This window comes from Monocercomonoides exilis (assembly GCF_001643675.1).
Source record: "Monocercomonoides exilis strain PA203 chromosome Unknown scaffold15-1837935, whole genome shotgun sequence".
NCBI lineage: Eukaryota > Preaxostyla > Oxymonadida > Polymastigidae > Monocercomonoides > Monocercomonoides exilis.
The window spans coordinates 1,816,935-1,837,935 of NW_027150560.1; the positions used below are offsets into that span (position 1 = coordinate 1,816,935).

At 42.5% G+C, this 21,001-nt stretch overlaps 5 protein-coding genes across 5 annotated transcripts; 1 reads left to right on the forward strand and 4 right to left on the reverse strand.

Moving 5' to 3' along the window:
- Nucleotides 1-1,069: 1,069 nt before the first annotated feature.
- On the forward strand, nucleotides 1,070-14,087 carry MONOS_15240fu15241 (uncharacterized protein; the record flags this gene model as incomplete). The annotated part of the gene is made up of 1 exon (XM_067868106.1): nucleotides 1,070-14,087. One exon carries the CDS (start codon nucleotides 1,070-1,072, stop codon nucleotides 13,445-13,447), a length of 12,378 nt encoding a protein of 4,125 aa, XP_067730173.1. The 3' UTR covers nucleotides 13,448-14,087.
- Nucleotides 14,088-17,622: 3,535 nt separating this feature from the next.
- MONOS_17409 (uncharacterized protein) lies at nucleotides 17,623-18,225 on the reverse strand (the record flags this gene model as incomplete). The annotated part of the gene is made up of 1 exon (XM_067870327.1): nucleotides 17,623-18,225. The coding sequence occupies one exon, from the start codon at nucleotides 18,223-18,225 to the stop codon at nucleotides 17,623-17,625; it is 603 nt and encodes a 200-aa protein (XP_067730174.1).
- A 217-nt stretch (nucleotides 18,226-18,442) lies between these two features.
- Nucleotides 18,443-19,231, reverse strand: MONOS_17410 (uncharacterized protein; the record flags this gene model as incomplete). The annotated part of the gene is made up of 2 exons (XM_067870329.1): nucleotides 18,443-18,702; nucleotides 19,153-19,231. The coding sequence occupies 2 exons, from the start codon at nucleotides 19,229-19,231 to the stop codon at nucleotides 18,443-18,445; spliced, it is 339 nt and encodes a 112-aa protein (XP_067730175.1).
- Nucleotides 19,232-19,825: 594 nt separating this feature from the next.
- MONOS_17411 (uncharacterized protein) lies at nucleotides 19,826-20,221 on the reverse strand (the record flags this gene model as incomplete). The annotated part of the gene is made up of 1 exon (XM_067870330.1): nucleotides 19,826-20,221. The coding sequence occupies one exon, from the start codon at nucleotides 20,219-20,221 to the stop codon at nucleotides 19,826-19,828; it is 396 nt and encodes a 131-aa protein (XP_067730176.1).
- An 86-nt stretch (nucleotides 20,222-20,307) lies between these two features.
- Nucleotides 20,308-20,899, reverse strand: MONOS_17412 (uncharacterized protein; the record flags this gene model as incomplete). The annotated part of the gene is made up of 2 exons (XM_067870331.1): nucleotides 20,308-20,649; nucleotides 20,732-20,899. 2 exons carry the CDS (start codon nucleotides 20,897-20,899, stop codon nucleotides 20,308-20,310), a joined length of 510 nt encoding a protein of 169 aa, XP_067730177.1.
- Nucleotides 20,900-21,001: the final 102 nt, after the last annotated feature.

A 21,001-nucleotide genomic window follows, 5' to 3' on the forward strand; every position in this document is an offset into this window, starting at 1 on the left:
AGAAGAATGATGAACGTTGCCTTCTTTTTCTTGATTCTCATTCTTCGAGAGCGCAGCCTGACTTGTGGAAGAAGTTCGCCGATTCTTCAATAGATGTGGTCACCTTCGTACCCCACACCACTCACATCGCACAGCCGTTGGATCGTGGAGTGTGTGCTGTTTTTAAAAAGACAATAAATGCTTATTATGAAGCACATTCTTCTTCTTCTGTTGTTTTGCGACGAGAAGCGCTGGCTGATGTGCTTCCACAAGCTTTACAAACGTCTTTGCTGCCTTCTACAATCAAATCATCATTTGCGAAGAGCGGAGTACTGTCACATCAGTGGCACGAAGTGTTAGCGAAGCTGCCAAAAGAACCTTCTGTAACTCCGAAGAAAAGAACAAAAAGGTTTGATTATTTTGGAAAATTAATTACCGATGAATAATTCTTAATAGAATGGAAAAAAGAAAAGGATGAAAGAAAAGAGTCAAAAAATGAAGAAAAAGATAATGAAGAAATTGAAAAGGCTTTGTTTGAAGATGAAAAACCGAAAAAAAGAAAATTCAACCCATTGAAAATTTAAAATGATGATTTTTCTGATGATGAAAAAAAAGAAAGAAATACTCGAAAAATTGTCAAACGAGAGCTTGTTGATTATATTTATTATTAATACTTTTTAAAGAACGAAATCAATACACAATAACAAAAATAAATTTGATTATTTTTTATTCGTGTTTTCAAAAAAATATTCGGGTTAATAAATCACCCTAATTAAAATTTTATTTTTGAAATTCATCGAGCAATTCGAATTTTCATAAAATAGTTTGGGTTTTAAAAAAGTGTCAGTTTAGTTGAAACCCAATGAAACGTTTTTTAATGATGAATATGAAATTAATTCCGAAATCTTATTCATTTCATAACTGACAATACATCAATAACTTTTTCAAACATTAAATATAAAATTCATCTCTTTGAATTAATTGAAATTGAACATGTGAAACAAAGAAATTTCACATAATTTGTTTTGGATGGATAAAAATTCAAGAATATTGATGGATCAAAACCCAAACTTAGTGTTTATTTCAATATATGGATAACGAAAAGGAAAAGAAAAAAATGAAAATAATCAACAAATTCAAATCGTTAAATGTTATTTTGATGATTTTCATTGCAGATTCTTTGAATACACATTCTATTTTGTCAACATTCAATGAAGAGAAAAATGAATTAAAAAGAATTGATGAGTTGGTAAACATCAACATTGGGAGCAGGAAAAGCACAATCGAAGGATCAATCATTTTCTCGAATTCAACATGTGAATTGGAAAACATCAGAATTGTGCAGAAAGGAGATGGAAGTGCTGTCTGCTGTGTTTTCTCATCGGATGTTGAAGGCACCAAGATTGAGATTGTTGACAGAAGCAGCCACAATGAACATCCGTTCCTTGTTGAGGATTCTAGCCTTCACTTGATGAATGCCACACTGATTGTTGAAAACAAAGAGATCAGTTCGCCTTCTCTTGTTGGCTCTCCGAAAGAGCATGAGAACAGATATTCCAAAAGAACATCATCAACTGGAATGCTGATTGTTGAGCAGTCACTGTTTTCATCAATCTCAGTTGCATCCCCGCCATTTCTTTCTTCGCCATCACTTGCTGAGGTTAATGTGGGAAATTCCATATTCTGCAACATTTCTTCTTGCAAGCATCACATCCTTCCCAATTCCTATAGATTTCACAGATTGCAAACACGAGCTGAAAGTTGCTCTTTTGTGTCTGTGCATGATGCATTTGATGGAGGTGTATTTGAGTCAGTCAATGCCCCAGGTGCTTCATTCCAATCGTTCAACAACTCATTCATGAACTGTGCCAAAACATCATTTTCTGGGAACAGCAACATGGAGAGAAAGACTTTTGAAGGTGGATCACACTCATTCTCAAACTGTGAATGGCATAATGTTTCATCAGCGTTGACTCCAGAAAGCTCAGAGGATTGGGACTTATCAGTTTGTGGAGGTGCCATTGGCATTCATGGAAATTCAGAGACAGTTGTTGTTATTGACAGTTGCATCTTCGACAATTGTATTTGCTTAAGATATGGTGGAGCAGTAATGATATATCCTGGTTACAATGTTTCTTTGCAGAATTCAAAAGGATTTAACTGTTCCGGAGGATCTGGATCATTTGGAATGCTTACTGGAATTGCAAATTTAAAAATGGGGAATTCATGTTCAAATAATTGTTCAAATAGCGATTCTGGAGCTTTTCGTTTGCAATCTTTTAATGTAATCCATTCTGATAATGAATTAACTGTTCCTGTTGTTTGTAATTGTTCATTCACTCTTTCAGATTCAAATCTGACAACATGCGCTTTCATTTGTTTACACAATATGTTTCAGCCATATTCCATATCTGAAAGTTTATTTTTAAATGGTTTCACAAAAATATCAGGAGGAGCAATATCTATCTATTGGAGGGATGCATATGGAACGATTTCAGAAAAGCCATGGTTGTATTTCTGTTTCTTCCACAACAACACAGCAGGAGATGGAAATGGAGATGATGTGTCAATACGAGACTCATTTTCATATATGCCAGAGACCACGGTGCTGAGTGTGTCGTCATTCACAACGAAGACAAGTGGAAGCAGTGTGTGGCACTCTCGATTTGGAACAAAGAACGAGTGGCTGAGTGTGGGGATTCTGAGGAGATATGTGGATGCGGAGGGAAGAGAAGAGGTTGGATGTGGGATATACGAGTGGGATGGGTGCAAGACAGTGGAATATGCAGTGGATCAGGCAAGCTCAGTTGGGGAGCAGCGGCTGCAGCTGGCGGAGTGCACATTCAGGATCGCAAGAACGGTGGAGGTGGGGAGAAAGACGATTGTGATGAATGGGTTTGGGGACAGCGGGACGATAGTGAAATCGGAGCTGATGGGAGGGTCATCGGCAATGGTGAGGATCGGGGATGGGGCATTGAGTGCCGCCTCGATGAAGATACTGCACACATCCAGGGCATCACCATCACCGCGGCTGTTTGAGATGACTTCAGTGTCAGGCACACTCTCGCTGTGTTGCATCACAATCAGCTCGCAGGATGTGGGAACAGCAGACTTGGTGGTGAGCACATCACCCTTTTTGATATATCAGTCTCAGATGCGAATGGAAAGCACAAGGGTTGAGAACATGGTGCTGTCTGTGGTGGTGTTCAGCGAGAAAGAGCCATCTGGAGCTGGAGCATCGAGCTTGGCGAATGTGACGCTGGAGAACATCACGCGCACAGATGGAGATGGGGCTGCTTTCTCTGTCAGTGTGGGCGGAGGAAGCGTGATTGGTGTGGAAAACACAACAATGAAGAACTGTGTGTGCACATGTGGAAACGGAGGAGGGGTGTTTGTTTCGCTGGGGTCTGGAGGCAATGTGAGGATAGGAGGCAATTTGGAAGTGGGGTTTGATGGGTGCTGTGTCCAGTTGGAAGAAGCAGCGAAAAGGAAAGGAGGAGGGGTGTATCTTCTGTGCTCAGGGAGTGATTGGGAGTTCAGTGTGAAAAAGTGCACATTCAGGGAGTGCAAGGCCTGGAAAGGGAGGAACATGTTTGTGGCAGCACCAGACTTGTCGACAGCTGTGAACAGCAGTTCAATCGGATTCAATGCGGAGACCGGGGTAAATAGAGCAGACTTTGATGAGCTGAGTGGGATGGAGAGCAGCAATGCAGTGCTGATTGTCCCACTGGTTCTGTTTCTGCGGGAGTTCCAGCCACCCGCATATGTGGGTGGGAAGGCAGTGGGGCAGGACTTCAGGCTGTGTGGATTTGCAGACTACATGTGCAAAACGATCGGAAGCGCTGGGACATATCGGTTCCCGAACTCGAAGCGGATATTGAGGCTGGCAGAGACATTTGTGTTTGATGAGGAGACGAAGCTGGACAAAGGACCGTATGAGGTGGATGCGAGCAGCAAAAGTGAGGGAGTGAAAGTGGAGGCAGCAGGACCGAAAGTGCAGGATGCACTGGTGATGAGCAGCGTCACAGCCACATTCACGAACATCAGCTTTGAGCTGGGGGCTTCGATCGGCAGCCGCTCGACATTTGTATATTCATCGGCAGGCGATGTGAAATTCATCGACTGTGCGATTGATGGGGCCAGGGGTGGGAGTGGGGTGGAATACGGGTTTGTGAGTGTGAGTGGAGGGAGCGTGCAGATGCTGAGGGTGAGCTGTGGAGGCGAGAGAGAAGTGACGTTTGGGAGTTATGTGGTGCTTGTGAATGGAAGCGGGGCCTGCACCGTCGACCAGATGACGATGAACCAGATGAGAGTTAGCGAGGGCAGAAGTGGAAGCCAAGGGATCATTGAACTGGCAACAAGCAGCCCAACCACAATCCACAACAGCACTATTGCGAATGTTGTGCTGGGGTCGGGAGGGCTGATCCATTTTGCAGAGGGATCATCGCTGAAGATGAAAAACACATCGTTCATGAGCATTGGCAGGAGCGGTGGAGGCGGGGCGTGCCTGGAGCTGGATGAATTGTGTGGGAGGAAGCAGAGCGTGTGGATAGAGAACTGCTCATTCAGCGCCTGCAAAGTGGATGGAGATGGAAGCTGTGGAGGAGGAGTATATGCTATGCTGGATGTCTCGAGTGAGCTTCATGTGTCGTCGACACGGTTTGAAGGATGTCAGGCACCCTCAGAAGGCGGGACAAACGGGAAAGGAGGGGGTTTGCTGTTGAATGTGCTGGATGCAGGTGTGCTGTTTGAGCTGTCAGCAACCCTTGCATTTGAGGCAAACCAAGCGGAATACGGAGCTGACCTGTTTGTGGCATCTCCTGACCTGAAAGCAAGCGTCACAAAAGAACACATCCTGTTTGCAATTCCGTTGACAGGAAGCACAAGAGCAGCAATGGGGGTGGATTCGAAGTGGAGCGATCTGACGATTCCGCTGATGTATTATCTGTGTGATGATCCGCCATGCATGCACATGGGGAACGACGGGCATGATGTGGTTGTGTGTGGGCATGAGCAGTTCCGATGTAAGTGTGTGGACTATGCTGTGAGGAGGGTGATCGGGAAACAGCATGCTCTGGCGTTTGGCGACTCGTATCTGTTTGGAGAGAGTGTGTCGCTGAGTGCAAGTGAGGGATACGACTTCTGTGGGACAGCTTCGAAGACACGAATGGAAATGGTTGGGAATGAATCGAGCGGGACATGCATGATTGGGATTGACTCATATGTGAGGTTTTATCAGTTCTTGTGTGTCCTTCCAGCAGCACTGCCACTGGTACAATCAAGCATATTTTTGGTGAGCGGAGACAGAAGCGAGCTTTGGATCGAAGACTGCTCAGCTGTGTGTGGCTCATCTGCTGGCAGATGCAAGTGTTCGTTTGTGAGTCAGAGCAGTGGGCGTCTTTCGATCACTGGGTTCAGCATCGAGTCTGTTGAGTTTGAGGGGATTTCGTTCATCAGCTCGAACGGCAATGGGGCGAGCATTCTTGACTCGATAAACATGAGCAATGTTCGGATCACAGATGCAGACGGGCTTGTTGTGTACACATCAGAGGGTTCGTTCACAGCTGTGAACATGAGTGTGAAGCACTGCAGCAATTCTGGGGGAGGGGTTGTGTGGGATCGGGAAGGTGGGATGCTGGAAATGAAGAACAGCACATTTGAGGGGATCATGCAGGCAGATGGGAATGGGAGTGTGGTGAATGGGGTTATTGGGAGCGGAAAGGAGATGAGAATGAGTGATGTTTGGATAGAGGGTTGTGGAACAGCAAAGGGGTGTGGCGGAGGAATGAATGTGGTTGTGGAAGGAACAGGGAAGGTGAGGATTGGGGGTGGGGATGATGTGACATATGTTGGGGGATGCAGGGCAGGTGGAGAAGGGCGTGTTGGAGGCTATGGAGGGGGGCTTTTGTTGCGATGTGAGGAAGGGGGAAGAGATTTTGGGATTATTGGGGTGACATTTGGGGTGGATGGCTCTGCAAACGATGCTACGCATGGCGGGAGCAATGTGATGGTGGAGTGCAAGAATCTGCCGGAAGTGGTGAATGAGGTTTCATTTAGTTTCTCATTTGTGAAAGATGTTGAGGACAATCCGAATTTGATCGAGCTGATGGGGATTGAGAACGGAAGGGTTTCAGAGGTGATCCCCATTGTGCCTTTCTTTCGGGAAAAGCCGAGTGTGGGGTATGTGCATGGGGAAAATGGCGGGATGGACTATCCGAGCTGCGGGTATTCCGACTTTCCATGCTCTTCAGTGCCGTATGCAGGAGCAGCGGTGTTTGGGGCAAGATCAGCAGCGGCATTGCGGCTGATGAGCACTTTCACGATTCACAAAGAAATGATACTGTATATGCAGCCAATGGTCATTGACGGAGAAGTGGAAATGGAACGTATTGTGATGAGAGAAGAAAGCGATGGAGAAGAAGGAGAAGTTGGAGGAGGAGCGAAAGAATGCTTGGTTGAGACGAAGGAGAAAATCACATTTCGCTCTCTGATGTTTTGTGCTTGGTCGTTTGAGGGATCAGCCCGAACATGTCTGTTCATGTGCAGCGATGGTGTTCTGAGATTTGAAGGATGCTCATTTTGTACAGAGGCAGGAGCATCGAATATGTGTGTGGAATGTTTGAAGGGGAAAGGAGGTAAAATGGAGCTTGTGAAGTGCAGATTTGAAGAAGTGACAATGAGAGGATGTGGGCTAATTGTTACTGATGGGAGCGAAGTGGAAGTGGAACTTGATGAGGCGACGATACGAAACACGGGGAGAGAAGATGAAGGGAGTGTGTTGGAAATGAGAAGAGGAAAGATTGTGAGCATTAGAAACACGACAATAAAGGAGACGAATTTTGGGAATGGGAACGAGATTGACATTGGAGAGGATGTGGGGTTGGAGATGAGGAACAGCACATTGTGCGAGGTGAGAAGATATGAAGGGAATGGAGGAGTGATGAGTGGGAAAGTGGGGAGTATGAGAGCGTGGGAGATTGAGGACTGTGTGTTTGAGAGGTGTGAGTGCGAAGCAGATTACACATTTGGAGGAGGGATAATGGTGAGTGTGGGGGATGGGGGGAAGTTCGTGTTTGAGCACAACAAAGTGGACAGATGTGGGGTGCCGTCGGACAGCGGAAAGGGGGGAGGGGTGCATGTGGTGTTTGAAACAACAAAGATAGAGTATTCGATGAAGATGAACGAGTTCACAAACAATGTTGCAGAAAAGGGGGAGGATGTGTTTTTGGTGTGCGACTCGCCTTGGCTGGTGATTCTGCCAGCACTGTGGTATGGATCTGCAACGAACGAAACAGCACAGAAGAAGATGTGGGTGGCGGAGCTGACAGAGGCGGGAAAGGAAGACTCGATCATTAATTACCTGTTCCCATCGCTGAGTTCATACATGTTTGTGAGTGGCACAGGGAATGCCGGGGAGAACTGCGGGCTGAGAGAAAACCCGTGTGTGTCTGTGGATGTGGGGTTTGAGCGGCTGAAGGATGTTCATGTGATCATGGAGTTGGATGGAGCAGCAAGTGTGGAGAGAGTGATCAACAGGGAGGGAAAGTCGCTGACAATACAAGGGAATGGGGAGAAACAGGAAGTGAGTGTGGAAGAGAGCGGAAAGTTTGAGCTTGTGCAAGGGGAAGCACTGACATACATGACATTCTCATTTCTTCTGTTTGTGCTCCCCGATGCCTATTCTGGAGCATCTGAAGAACAGTCAGTTGTGGAAGTCGGTGTTGGGCAGTGCTCATTTGCCGATTGCGCATTTGTGTGCACAGAAAGTGGGACAAACAGCTGTGGGAGATGGATTGTGATTGGGAAAGGTGGGGTTGTTCGGATGGACAGGACAGAAATCAGTGGGGTTGAATTTGTTGGAGGAGGGGTTGCTGCATGCAGGGGCTGTTGTGTGACTTTTGAGAACAGCAGCATTAACAGTGCGGACACAGACGGAAAAGGGATGATTGACGGAAGAGCGGGATCTGATGTTGTGTTGAAAAACACAACCGCAAGGGGATGCAGGACGAATGCAGGTGCACTGATCACATCGAAAGAGGGATCGCGCCTGAGGATATGTGAGCGCTGTGTTTTTGAAGAGATCAGGACACAGAGCAGCAGGGGTGGATGCGTGGAGAGCGAAATGGAGGGAGAGGATGCATTTTCAGTGGAGCTGTCATGGATGACGAAGTGTGAGACGGAGAAAGAAAGCGGGAGAGGAGGAGGGATATTCATGGGATTGGGGGATGGATGCGCTGGAAACTATCTGCTGTCTGGAATGAAGTTCAAAGGCAACGAGGCACATGAAGGGAATGATTTATTTATCATGTGTCAAGTGCTGAATGAGAGTGTGAGAGCTGCTCGACTGGCCTTTGAGTATGACGGGGATGATGGGGTTGGAGTTGATATGAAGGGGGTGGACAGAGAGTATTTTGGAGAGTGTGTGGATCTTCGGCTGTTTGTTGTTGAAAGGAAGGCCGGGGAAGTGTATGTGTCTGCAGAAGGGTATGATACAGCAGGGTGCGGAAGCGAGGCATATGCGTGCAGCACAATTTGGAGCGGGATAGGGCATGTTGACAGAAGCGGGATTGCGGGGGAGGGGAGATTGTGGGTGAAGGACAAAGGAGAAATCATGGATTTCTTCACATTTTCTAGTGCACTGAGAATTGAAGGGCTGGGGAAGGAAGGAGATGAAATACCGCAAAAGGTTATCCGATTTGCAGAGACTATCAGAGGAAGTGTCGCTATGTCTGTTCTGGCATCGAAGGCATCGCTGATGCTCCAATCATTGAGGATGGAAACGCCATCGGCGTTTGAGCCGATGGTGAAATCAATTGTGACATCGAGTGGGATTCTTCAGCTGAATAACTGCACATTTGCCATGGAGTCTGGGGCTGTTGTTGAGTATTCGCTAATTGTCACAACAAATGGGACATGCTCGATGAGAGGGTGCACTCTGCAAGACTGCATGTTTGGTGTGACTCCATTTTTGATATCATCTTCTGTGCTGCTTGAAAGCAACAACTTCTCATTCATCAAGAACACAGCAGGTGCTGAAGGAGGTGTTGCAAAAGTGGAGCTGAGTGAAGAAGATGAGCTTGTAACCAGATCAACAAATGCATCATTCTGTTTAATCAATGCAGAGAGAGGGAAAGGAGGGTTCCTGTATGTGAATAGCCAAAAGTGCACGAGCGAGAATGGACTTGTCTTCGAAAGTGATGTTGTGTTTGGAGGTAATGTGGCCTGGATGGGGAAGAATGCATTTATCTTGGCAGCAGATCTGAACAGCACAGTGAGAGGAGAAACATACAGGTTTGATTATTCGACAATGAAAGATGACAGAACGCTGTTTGTGGGGAGCGATGGAGTCCACACAAATATCGATCTGTTTGTGTTTCTTGTTTCGTACACTTCGAGTGAGGTTTATGTGTCCAACGAAGGGTTTGATGTTGCTCGGTGCGGGAGCAAGAAAGAGCCATGCAGAACACTGTGGAAAGGCATCAGCCAGGTGAAGGAAGGCGAGGGAGCGAAGGCGTTGCGAATAGCAGGGTCGACGCCGATACGAGACGCCTTCGACGGAACCAGATATGAGATCGAAAATGCAGAAGCTGGGGGAGAGGCAAGCGGCAAGGCGGTTTTGCGCTTGGAGAAGGCATATGAAGGGCCACTGGAGTATTTCATCTGCAACAGTGTATCGCTCTCATTGAGGGAGATCAAGGTGCTGATGACAGCAGGGTTTGAGAGCACAGCAAGGGCAGTTATTTCTAACAAGGGTGGGGAGCTATGGATTAAAGAATGCGCGTTTCACTCAGAAGCACAGTTGAACAACGGGTTTGAGTGCGTGTTTGTTGATGTCAATGCCGGTGTGCTTGGTGTGAATGGCTTGTCGATGGACTCGAGTTGTGTGGGCAAAAGTGTTTTGCAGGTTGAGGAGGTGGGTGCCGAGTGCAACTTATCGAACATGCACATTTCATCGCTAAACGAAACAGGAGGATGTGTGATATCTGTGGGGGAATGTTGTACCCAGCACAGCACAAACGATGGGAATGCAGCGAGCAGCATGGACATGGAGAACTGTTCGTTTGAGGGGATGAAAAGAAGCGACAATGAAGCGAGTGTGCTTGTGTCGAAAAGCGAGAAGGGGATCACAGTGAGGATAAGAGACTGCTTGCTTGTGGATGGCAAAGCAGAGACAAGCGACAAGGGAGGGGGGATGCTGTTTGGACTGCACAAAGCAGGAAGGCTTAGCATGGTGAAGACAACGATGAGTCGGTGCAGCTGCGAGAGCAACAGCGGGAAAGGCGGAGGGGTGTATCTGGAGAGCAAAGAAAGAGGGGCGCTGAGCTTTGTGTTTGAGAAGGTGAGCTTCAGCGCAAACACAGCAGGGGTGGGGAACGACATATTTGTCGAGTGCTACAACATCTCGTGCCAGATCAACGAGACTCAGTTCCGCTTCGATCTTCGGGAAGAGAGCTATGCTCGGCTGAATGCGATATATGGGTCGGATGCCACAGAACACACAGGAAGCACGAATCTGATAGACTTCATCACAATCCACCAGAGCGACACAATCATCGTGTCAGGCAATAGTGGAGTGGATGAACGGCAGTGTGGCACACGCTCTCTGCCGTGCCAGTCCATAGATTATGGACTGGCGCATCTGACTGCGGACTTCATCAGTCAGATGTTTGTTGATGGGGAGAGTGCGATCAAGGGGGAAGTGGAACTGGACGAGATGAGCCTGAGCTCAAGAAGCCGCGATCTGTGCAATGTTGAAGTGGAGTCGAGGATCGAATGCACAAGGGCGAGTGTGATATCGACATCCAACACAGTGACTATTTCGAGAGTGAGGTTTGTATTTGATATGGAATTTGCATCTTCTCACGTTGCACTGGTTGAGCCAGACAGCGGATTGGTGGAAATGGTCAACTGCTCGTTCAGCTCGAAGCACACAGAACCTGCTGAAGCTCGTTTGCAAGCACAAATACCGTTTCACATCATTCAAATTGCCTCGGGGAGATGTGTTCTAGATGGATGCTGCGTGGCAGACGTTGCGCTTTCTGTGGCTGCAATATGCATTGCATCACCTATCCAATTTGTTGTTTCTTCTTGCGTGTTCTGCGACTTGGCAACCAGCGATCCGCTCATTGATGTCACAGGAAGTGGAGAAATTTCTGCGAATCATCTGGAATTGGCGAATGTCACCGTCTCAAAAAGAGGACTTTCTTTGCTGTCGTGCTCAGGCGTGAGAAGAAAAATGAAACTTAACAATTGCTCGATCAAAAATTCAGCACAAGACAATTCAAGAGGGATGCTCATCACATTGGGCAACTGCTCTGACGCAGTGATGGACAGTTGCCTCTTGGATGGGAATTCAAGCGAATGCGATACAAAAGAATCACAAAGAAGGTTATCCAACAAAGTGTTTAATGAAGCGGAAAATGAAACATGCAGATGGAATGGTTCAATTGTTGATTTTTCTAGTAGTTCCGTGATGATGAAAGACACAACAATCTGCAACTCCTCAAAGGGAGGGATAACTGTGAGTGGAGGAAGTGTTGGAATTGAAATGGGGTTATTTGAGAATAACAACCCTTCAATAGCAAATTACCCATCATTGAGAAGAAATATCATCTGTTCAGATTCAGGAACATTTAATGTGATGAGTCTGAAAGGAGGAGATGGATGGAAGGATAATACCTCACTTTGGATGTTGAATGATGGGTGCAGCTTTGAAGGGATTATTTCTGAAAGGGCATCACCATTTTTCATTCCTGTGTTGGAGAGTGTTGAAGCAAATGAGAAAGGAGCAGAAATGGAGGTTGTGTTCAAAGGGAAGCTTCTTCTCCCATGCAACTTGTCATTCATGATTGTGAAGCAGATTGGAGAAGAAAAGCAGATTGAGAAATATGGGTTTAATGAGAGTGGATATGTGTCAGAGACAGAGGTTAAAGGGAGGGTGAAACGGGAAACAATTAGCGAGGCAGGAGATGAGGCAGAGGTGAGTGTGTGCATTCTGTTTGGGGACGGAAATAATCCATCGTCCACTGATTCTTTCATTCTGAAGAACAGAAGTGAGCCTAAAGCTAATGGGGATGAAAGGATTGTTGAAGGAGGAAAAGAAGGGAAATCGTATTGGTTGTTGATTGTTTGCATTGCGATTGTTGTAATACTGTTTGTGGTCATTATTGTTCTGGCTATTCGGTGGAGGAAGGAAAAGAATGAAGCAGATGATCTGAGAGAGATTGTGAATGATAATATCAAAAAGGATCCGAAGGCATTTGAGATGGTGACGATGGAGATGTCACCTGAGGAGCAGTGGAGGAGAGCAGAGAGGGATGCAGAGAAAAAGAATGAGGAAAGGATGAAGAAGAGAATATATGACACGAATCTGCAACATTCAGAGTCATCTGAACATCTTCTATCTGAGAGTGGCTCAACAGAATACATTTTGGGAAGAGATTCAGATAAGATCCCTCAATGGATGTTGGAGAAAGATGAAGAAGAAGAGATAAGGAAGAGAACGCCATCACCTTCCATTTCATCCACTTCAACCACATCAACAACTGATTCAGATTCCACGTTTGTTCGAGGAGAGGATTTGTGTCCGACAACCTCATCGATGTCAAACTTGGTGGATGCAATGGCCTGTTCATCACCTCATGAGAAGTTGATAGTGGATTTGAGGGATTCCCTGTTTATGTTGTTGCACGGGAAAAATGAGAAGAAGGAGATGGCAATTGACACTCTTCAAGAGAGAGAAATGGCAGCTGCTCAAATCCTGTTCTGGGTGGCAAATGGAGCGCTCCATTCATTTGATGAAATGGAAAACCCTCTTCAGTCGCTGGGCAGTCTGAGTCCGCACATTGTGCTGTTCTCCGAGCACATGGTCATCTGCATCACCATGCACTCAGATTGTTCATCAGGCTCAGACACTTCGTCCTCCATATCTTCAGCAACAGTTGTGACATCAGCAAGTGATGTTGAAAGTGATTCTCTGCCCTCATCTGCCTTTGAGGATGACGAAGACAACAGAAAGGAGTGTTTGAGGTGGAAGGCACCAGAGCTGCTGAATGGAACAAAGAAACATGCGACGAAGAAGACGGTGGTGTTCTCGATAGGGATGATGCTGTGGGAGTGTTTGACACTGCAGATTCCGTTTGGGGAGTATGAGGCTGAGACGGCTGGAGAGAAGATAAAGAATGGGGAGAGGCCAGGAATGGAGAGCATACGTGGATCAGAGATGTGCGAAGCGGTGGAAAACGGGTTGGATGGAAATCCAGAAAGGAGAGCATCGTTGATGCAGGTGAAGCGATATCTGGTTGGGCGCTTGCCATCGGGGTACACGATGGCGACAGTGTCGGATGCAATTGCATATTGCGAAGGGTCGGAGGAATGCGGGTCAGAATACATTGAGCGGAGCGGGGTTATTGTGAAGCTGGGTTCTGGATCTGAAAGCGAAACACAAACAAGAGGGAGCAGTGGATGAAGCAGAATGGAGAGTTGGGGGCAGCCACAGATGAATCACTTGAAAAGGAAAAAAGAAAGATAAACGCTGGCATATTTCTCAGAATAAAGAATGATTGGAGATGAACAAAAAATTAAATGGTGCACTATTCTTAATTTCGTTGGATTTATCCAAACATAAAGCGTTGGACAAAGGCATTTGCAAAAGGCACCATTTAATTTTGATTTATTTAATTATTATTCAAACGCACTTTTTTGTTTTGTTGAGCAAATTACAGAAAAACTTTTTGTTGAAGGAAATTTTGCGTGTGTGAAAAGGCATTTTCCAAAACTTCTCGCTGGTGTTTTCTGGCATTCGTATCAAAGCAGCAGCTAATGTGTGCAATTATTTTAAACACTGAATTACTTTTTTCTCGCTAATATTGTCTAATTGCTTCTTTCAAACATCATTTCAATATTCTGGTATGTTGTGTATATGCACTTATTATAATAATCTTTTTTGTTTCTCAAAAAGATTTGATTGAAGCTTGTTATTTCGAATTTAAAGCTATAATAACACCATTTCCAATAAGACTTTTTTTTTCTTTTGTAAATAATTATTCTCTCATATATCTGCTTTTTGTCATTGCCATAGTTTAGTCTGAAAAATGAAATCTCAATAATTGCATGCAGTTTCTGCTTAAACTCCTATTTTCTCTCTTGACAATTGCAGATTTTTCGTTTTTCAAAAATGCCCAAAAGTTATTCAAAATCAAAATAAAAAAAAAAAAATAAAAAATAAAAAAAATCAAAAAACTTTCAAACAAATTCGAAATATTTGACAATAATCAAAAATAGCAATTAACGTTTATTAAATGGAGATTAGAATATTTTGTTCTTGCGATTAAAAAAAATTATTAATTCATTATTTATTAACCACATAAAAAATAATTCCAAATGGAAATATTTGTGCTCATAATAGGGCTCACTTTTTATGGAGCATTTCCTTTATTGACATTATTTATTTATTTTTTGTCTGTTAATTTCAGAAAAGAATATGACAGCTTTTAGCACATATATAAACATTTCAGACATATCTTCCACAATTTATCAACAATTTGTTTTGGTAAAGGGTCACTTATTGACTCCTTCTTATTTTGCACAGATAACTTAAAAAGTTTTTATTATTTGATATTTCATATTGATTTTTGAATTTGGGATTGTGCGAATATATGGATGATTGCTTTTGAAATCACATGTTTTCAATCAAATTTTTCGATTTGAAAAATTATTGAATATCAATGAACAAACAATGAAAAGTGATAACACCTTTTCGTGATAATTTTATCATGAACAAATCACAATCAATGATTTTTGAAACAATTATTATTCATTCAACATTCGAATAGTTAAGTTCTTGTTAAAGACAAAATACATTTATTCAAACAACTTTTCGATAAAAGTTATGATTTCAAAAATAATCGCACACATGTCAAAATGCCTTTGGATCAATAAATCTGATTCTAAAGGAAACTTATAAAAGTATCAATCTTCAGAATGGATTGAGCTTAAAACCCTCGTCAGCCTTCAAACATTTATCAACGATTTCATTGTTCGAATGATTAGTAATTTCTTTATGCAGGGTCAGTAATTTATCGGTACCCAAAAAATTAATCGGGACCTAAAATTTCTGGCTCCCAAGAGCACTTTTAGAAAAAAATAAAATAACAGAAACTCTTCAAAATATTTTTATTTTCTTTTCCTGAAAATATTTTATTTTTTTATTTTTTGAATTTTCGTGAAAAGATCTCGAATATTTTGTTTTATTTTTAAGATCAAAGGCTTGCCGGTGGAAGCACAAGCTTCTTGTTTTGAGTGTTCTGGGTGTTGCCATTACCACAGAACTTGACTATTTAATTCTTTTATTAATTTTTTTTATTAAACACTTCGTTTTTTATTATTATTATTTCCATTTAACAATATACAGATGAAATTTTAATAAACATTGAAGTTTGCAATTGTTTTGTTTTTATGTGTTGATTAATTGATTGAAAATTGATAATTATGACAAATAAAGAAATTCTCAAAAGAGAAAATCTTTTTTTTAAATAAATAATTATAATTATAATTTTCTTGTTTTTGATTTTTATTGTTCCATTTATTTTTTAATCAAATAATCATGTTAAAAAAATTTCGTGATAGACACATTTATTTGCATTTCATCAATTAATCAACACATAAAAACAAAACAATTGCAAACTTCAATGTTTATTAAAATTTCATCTGTATATTGTTAAATGGAAATAATAATAATAAAAAACGAAGTGTTTAATAAAAAAAATTAATAAAAGAATTAAATAGTCAAGTTCTGTGGTAATGGCAACACCCAGAACACTCAAAACAAGAAGCTTGTGCTTCCACCGGCAAGCCTTTGATCTTAAAAATAAAACAAAATATTCGAGATCTTTTCACGAAAATTCAAAAAATAAAAAAATAAAATATTTTCAGGAAAAGAAAATAAAAATATTTTGAAGAGTTTCTGTTATTTTATTTTTTTCTAAAAGTGCTCTTGGGAGCCAGAAATTTTAGGTCCCGATTAATTTTTTGGGTACCGATAAATTACTGACCCTGCATAAAGAAATTACTAATCATTCGAACAATGAAATCGTTGATAAATGTTTGAAGGCTGACGAGGGTTTTAAGCTCAATCCATTCTGAAGATTGATACTTTTATAAGTTTCCTTTAGAATCAGATTTATTGATCCAAAGGCATTTTGACATGTGTGCGATTATTTTTGAAATCATAACTTTTATCGAAAAGTTGTTTGAATAAATGTATTTTGTCTTTAACAAGAACTTAACTATTCGAATGTTGAATGAATAATAATTGTTTCAAAAATCATTGATTGTGATTTGTTCATGATAAAATTATCACGAAAAGGTGTTATCACTTTTCATTGTTTGTTCATTGATATTCAATAATTTTTCAAATCGAAAAATTTGATTGAAAACATGTGATTTCAAAAGCAATCATCCATATATTCGCACAATCCCAAATTCAAAAATCAATATGAAATATCAAATAATAAAAACTTTTTAAGTTATCTGTGCAAAATAAGAAGGAGTCAATAAGTGACCCTTTACCAAAACAAATTGTTGATAAATTGTGGAAGATATGTCTGAAATGTTTATATATGTGCTAAAAGCTGTCATATTCTTTTCTGAAATTAACAGACAAAAATAAATAAATAATGTCAATAAAGGAAATGCTCCATAAAAAGTGAGCCCTATTATGAGCACAAATATTTCCATTTGGAATTATTTTTTATGTGGTTAATAAATAATGAATTAATAATTTTTTTAATCGCAAGAACAAAATATTCTAATCTCCATTTAATAAACGTTAATTGCTATTTTTGATTATTGTCAAATATTTCGAATTTGTTTGAAAGTTTTTTGATTTTTTTATTTTTTATTTTTTTTTTTATTTTGATTTTGAATAACTTTTGGGCATTTTTGAAAAACGAAAAATCTGCAATTGTCAAGAGAGAAAATAGGAGTTTAAGCAGAAACTGCATGCAATTATTGAGATTTCATTTTTCAGACTAAACTATGGCAATGACAAAAAGCAGATATATGAGAGAATAATTATTTACAAAAGAAAAAAAAAGTCTTATTGAAATGGTGTTATTATAGCTTTAAATTCGAAATAACAAGCTTCAATCAAATCTTTTGAGAAACAAAAAAGATTATTATAATAAGTGCATATACACAACATACCAGAATATTGAAATGATGTTTGAAAGAAGCAATTAGACAATATTAGCGAGAAAAAAGTAATTCAGTGTTTAAAATAATTGCACACATTAGCTGCTGCTTTGATACGAATGCCAGAAAACACCAGCGAGAAGTTTTGGAAAATGCCTTTTCACACACGCAAAATTTCCTTCAACAAAAGTTTTTCTGTAATTTGCTCAACAAAACAAAAAAGTGCGTTTGAATAATAATTAAATAAATCAAAATTAAATGGTGCCTTTTGCAAATGCCTTTGTCCAACGCTTTATGTTTGGATAAATCCAACGAAATTAAGAATAGTGCACCATTTAATTTTTTGTTCATCTCCAATCATTCTTTATTCTGAGAAATATGCCAGCGTTTATCTTTCTTTTTCCTTTTCAAGTGATTCATCTGTGGCTGCCCCCAACTCTCCATTCTGCTTCATCCACTGCTCCCTCTTGTTTGTGTTTCGCTTTCAGATCCAGAACCCAGCTTCACAATAACCCCGCTCCGCTCAATGTATTCTGACCCGCATTCCTCCGACCCTTCGCAATATGCAATTGCATCCGACACTGTCGCCATCGTGTACCCCGATGGCAAGCGCCCAACCAGATATCGCTTCACCTGCATCAACGATGCTCTCCTTTCTGGATTTCCATCCAACCCGTTTTCCACCGCTTCGCACATCTCTGATCCACGTATGCTCTCCATTCCTGGCCTCTCCCCATTCTTTATCTTCTCTCCAGCCGTCTCAGCCTCATACTCCCCAAACGGAATCTGCAGTGTCAAACACTCCCACAGCATCATCCCTATCGAGAACACCACCGTCTTCTTCGTCGCATGTTTCTTTGTTCCATTCAGCAGCTCTGGTGCCTTCCACCTCAAACACTCCTTTCTGTTGTCTTCGTCATCCTCAAAGGCAGATGAGGGCAGAGAATCACTTTCAACATCACTTGCTGATGTCACAACTGTTGCTGAAGATATGGAGGACGAAGTGTCTGAGCCTGATGAACAATCTGAGTGCATGGTGATGCAGATGACCATGTGCTCGGAGAACAGCACAATGTGCGGACTCAGACTGCCCAGCGACTGAAGAGGTTTTCCATTTCATCAAATGAATGGAGCGCTCCATTTGCCACCCAGAACAGGATTTGAGCAGCTGCCATTTCTCTCTTGAAGAGTGTCAATTGCCATCTCCTTCTTCTCATTTTTCCCGTGCAACAACATAAACAGGGAATCCCTCAAATCCACTATCAACTTCTCATGAGGTGATGAACAGGCCATTGCATCCACCAAGTTTGACATCGATGAGGTTGTCGGACACAAATCCTCCTCGAACAAACGTGGAATCTGAATCAGTTGTTGATGTGGTTGAAGTGGATGAAATGGAAGGTGATGGCGTTCTCTTCCTTATCTCTTCTTCTTCATCTTTCTCCAACATCCATTGAGGGATCTTATCTGAATCTCTTCCCAAAATGTATTCTGTTGAGCCACTCTCAGATAGAAGATGTTCAGATGACTCTGAATGTTGCAGATTCGTGTCATATATTCTCTTCTTCATCCTTTCCTCATTCTTTTCTCTGCATCCCTCTCTGCTCTCCTCCACTCCTCAGGTGACATCTCCATCGTCACCATCTCAAATGCCTTCGGATCCTTTTTGATATTATCATTCACAATCTCTCTCAGATCATCTGCTTCATTCTTTTCCTTCCTCCACCGAATAGCCAGAACAATAATGACCACAAACAGTATTACAACAATCGCAATGCAAACAATCAACAACCAATACGATTTCCTTCTTTTCCTCCTTCAACAATCCTTTCATCCCCATTAGCTTTAGGCTCACTTCTGTTCTTCAGAATGAAAGAATCAGTGACGATGGATTATTTCCGTCCCCAAACAGAATGCACACACTCACCTCTGCCTCATCTCCTGCCTCGCTAATTGTTTCCCGTTTCACCTCCCTTTAACCTCTGTCTCTGACATATCCACTCTCATTAAACCCATATTTCTCAATCTGCTTTTCTTCTCCAATCTGCTTCACAATCATGAATGACAAGTTGCAAGGGAGAAGCAGCTTCCTTTGAACACAACCTCCATTTCTTCTCCTTTCTCATTTGCTTCGACACTCTCTAACACTGGAATGAAAAATGGTGATGCCCTTTCAGAAATAATCCCTTCAAAGCTGCACCCATCATTCAACATCCAAAGTGAGGTATTATCCTTCCATCCATCTCCTCCTTTCAGACTCATCACATTAAATGTTCCTGAATCTGAACAGATGATATTTCTTCTCAATGATGGGTAATTTGCTATTGAAGGGTTGTTATTCTCAAATAACCCATTTCAATTCAACACTTCCTCCACTCACAGTTATCCCTCCCTTTGAGGAGTTGCAGATTGTTGTGTCTTTCATCATCACGGAACTACTAGAAAAATCAACAATTGAACCATTCCATCTGCATGTTTCATTTTCCGCTTCATTAAACACTTTGTTGGATAACCTTCTTTGTGATTCTTTTGTATCGCATTCGCTTGAATTCCCATCCAAGAGGCAACTGTCCATCACTGCGTCTGAGCAGTTGCCCAATGTGATGAGCATCCTCTTGAATTGTCTTGTGCTGAATTTTTGATCGAGCAATTGTTAAGTTTCATTTTTCTTCTCACGCCTGAGCACGACAGCAAAGAAAGTCCTCTTTGGAGACGGTGACATTCGCCAATTCCAGATGATTCGCAGAATTTCTCCACTTCCTGTGACATCAATGAGCGGATCGCTGGTTGCCAAGTTGCAGAACACGCAAACAACAAATTGGATAGGTGATGCAATGCATATTGCAGCCACAGAAAGTGCAACGTCTGCCACGCAGCATCCATCTAGAACACATCTCCCCGAGGCAATTTGAATGATGTGAAACGGTATTTGTGCTTGCAAACGAGTTTCAGCAGGTTCTGTGTGTTTTGAGCTGAACGAGCAGTTGACCATTTCCACCAATCCGCTGTCTGGCTCAACCAGTGCAACGTGAGAAGATGCAAATTCCATATCAAATACAAACCTCACTCGAAATAGTCACTGTGTTGGATGTCGATATCACACTCGCCCTTGTGCATTCGATCCTCGACTCCACTTCAACATTGCACAGATCGCGGCTTCTTGAGCTCAGGCTCATCTCGTCCAGTTCCACTTCCCTTGATCGCACTCTCCCCATCAACAAACATCTGACTGATGAAGTCCGCAGTCAGATGTGCAAGTCCATAGTCAATGGACTGGCACGGCAGAGAGCGTGTGCCACACTGCCGTTCATCCACTCCACTATTGCCTGACACGATGATTGTGTCGCTCTGGTGGATTGTGATGAAGTCTATCAGATTCGTGCTTCCTGTGTGTTCTGTGGCATCCGACCCATATATCGCATTCAGCCGAGCATAGCTCTCTTCCCGAAGATCGAAGCGGAACTGAGTCTCGTTGATCTGGCACGAGATGTTGTAGCACTCGACAAATATGTCGTTCCCCACCCCTGCTGTGTTTGCGCTGAAGCTCACCTTCTCAAACACAAAGCTCAGCGCCCCTTTCTTTGCTCTCCAGATACACCCCTCCGCCTTTCCCGCTGTTGCTCTCGCAGCTGCACCGACTCATCGTTGTCTTCACCATGCTAAGCCTTCCTGCTTTGTGCAGTCCAAACAGCATCCCCTCCCTTGTCGCTTGTCTCTGCTTTGTCATCCACAAACAAGCAGTCTCTTATCCTCACTGTGATCCCTTCTCGCTTTTCGACACAAGCACACTCGCTTCATTGTCGCTTCTTTTCATCCCTCAAACGAACAG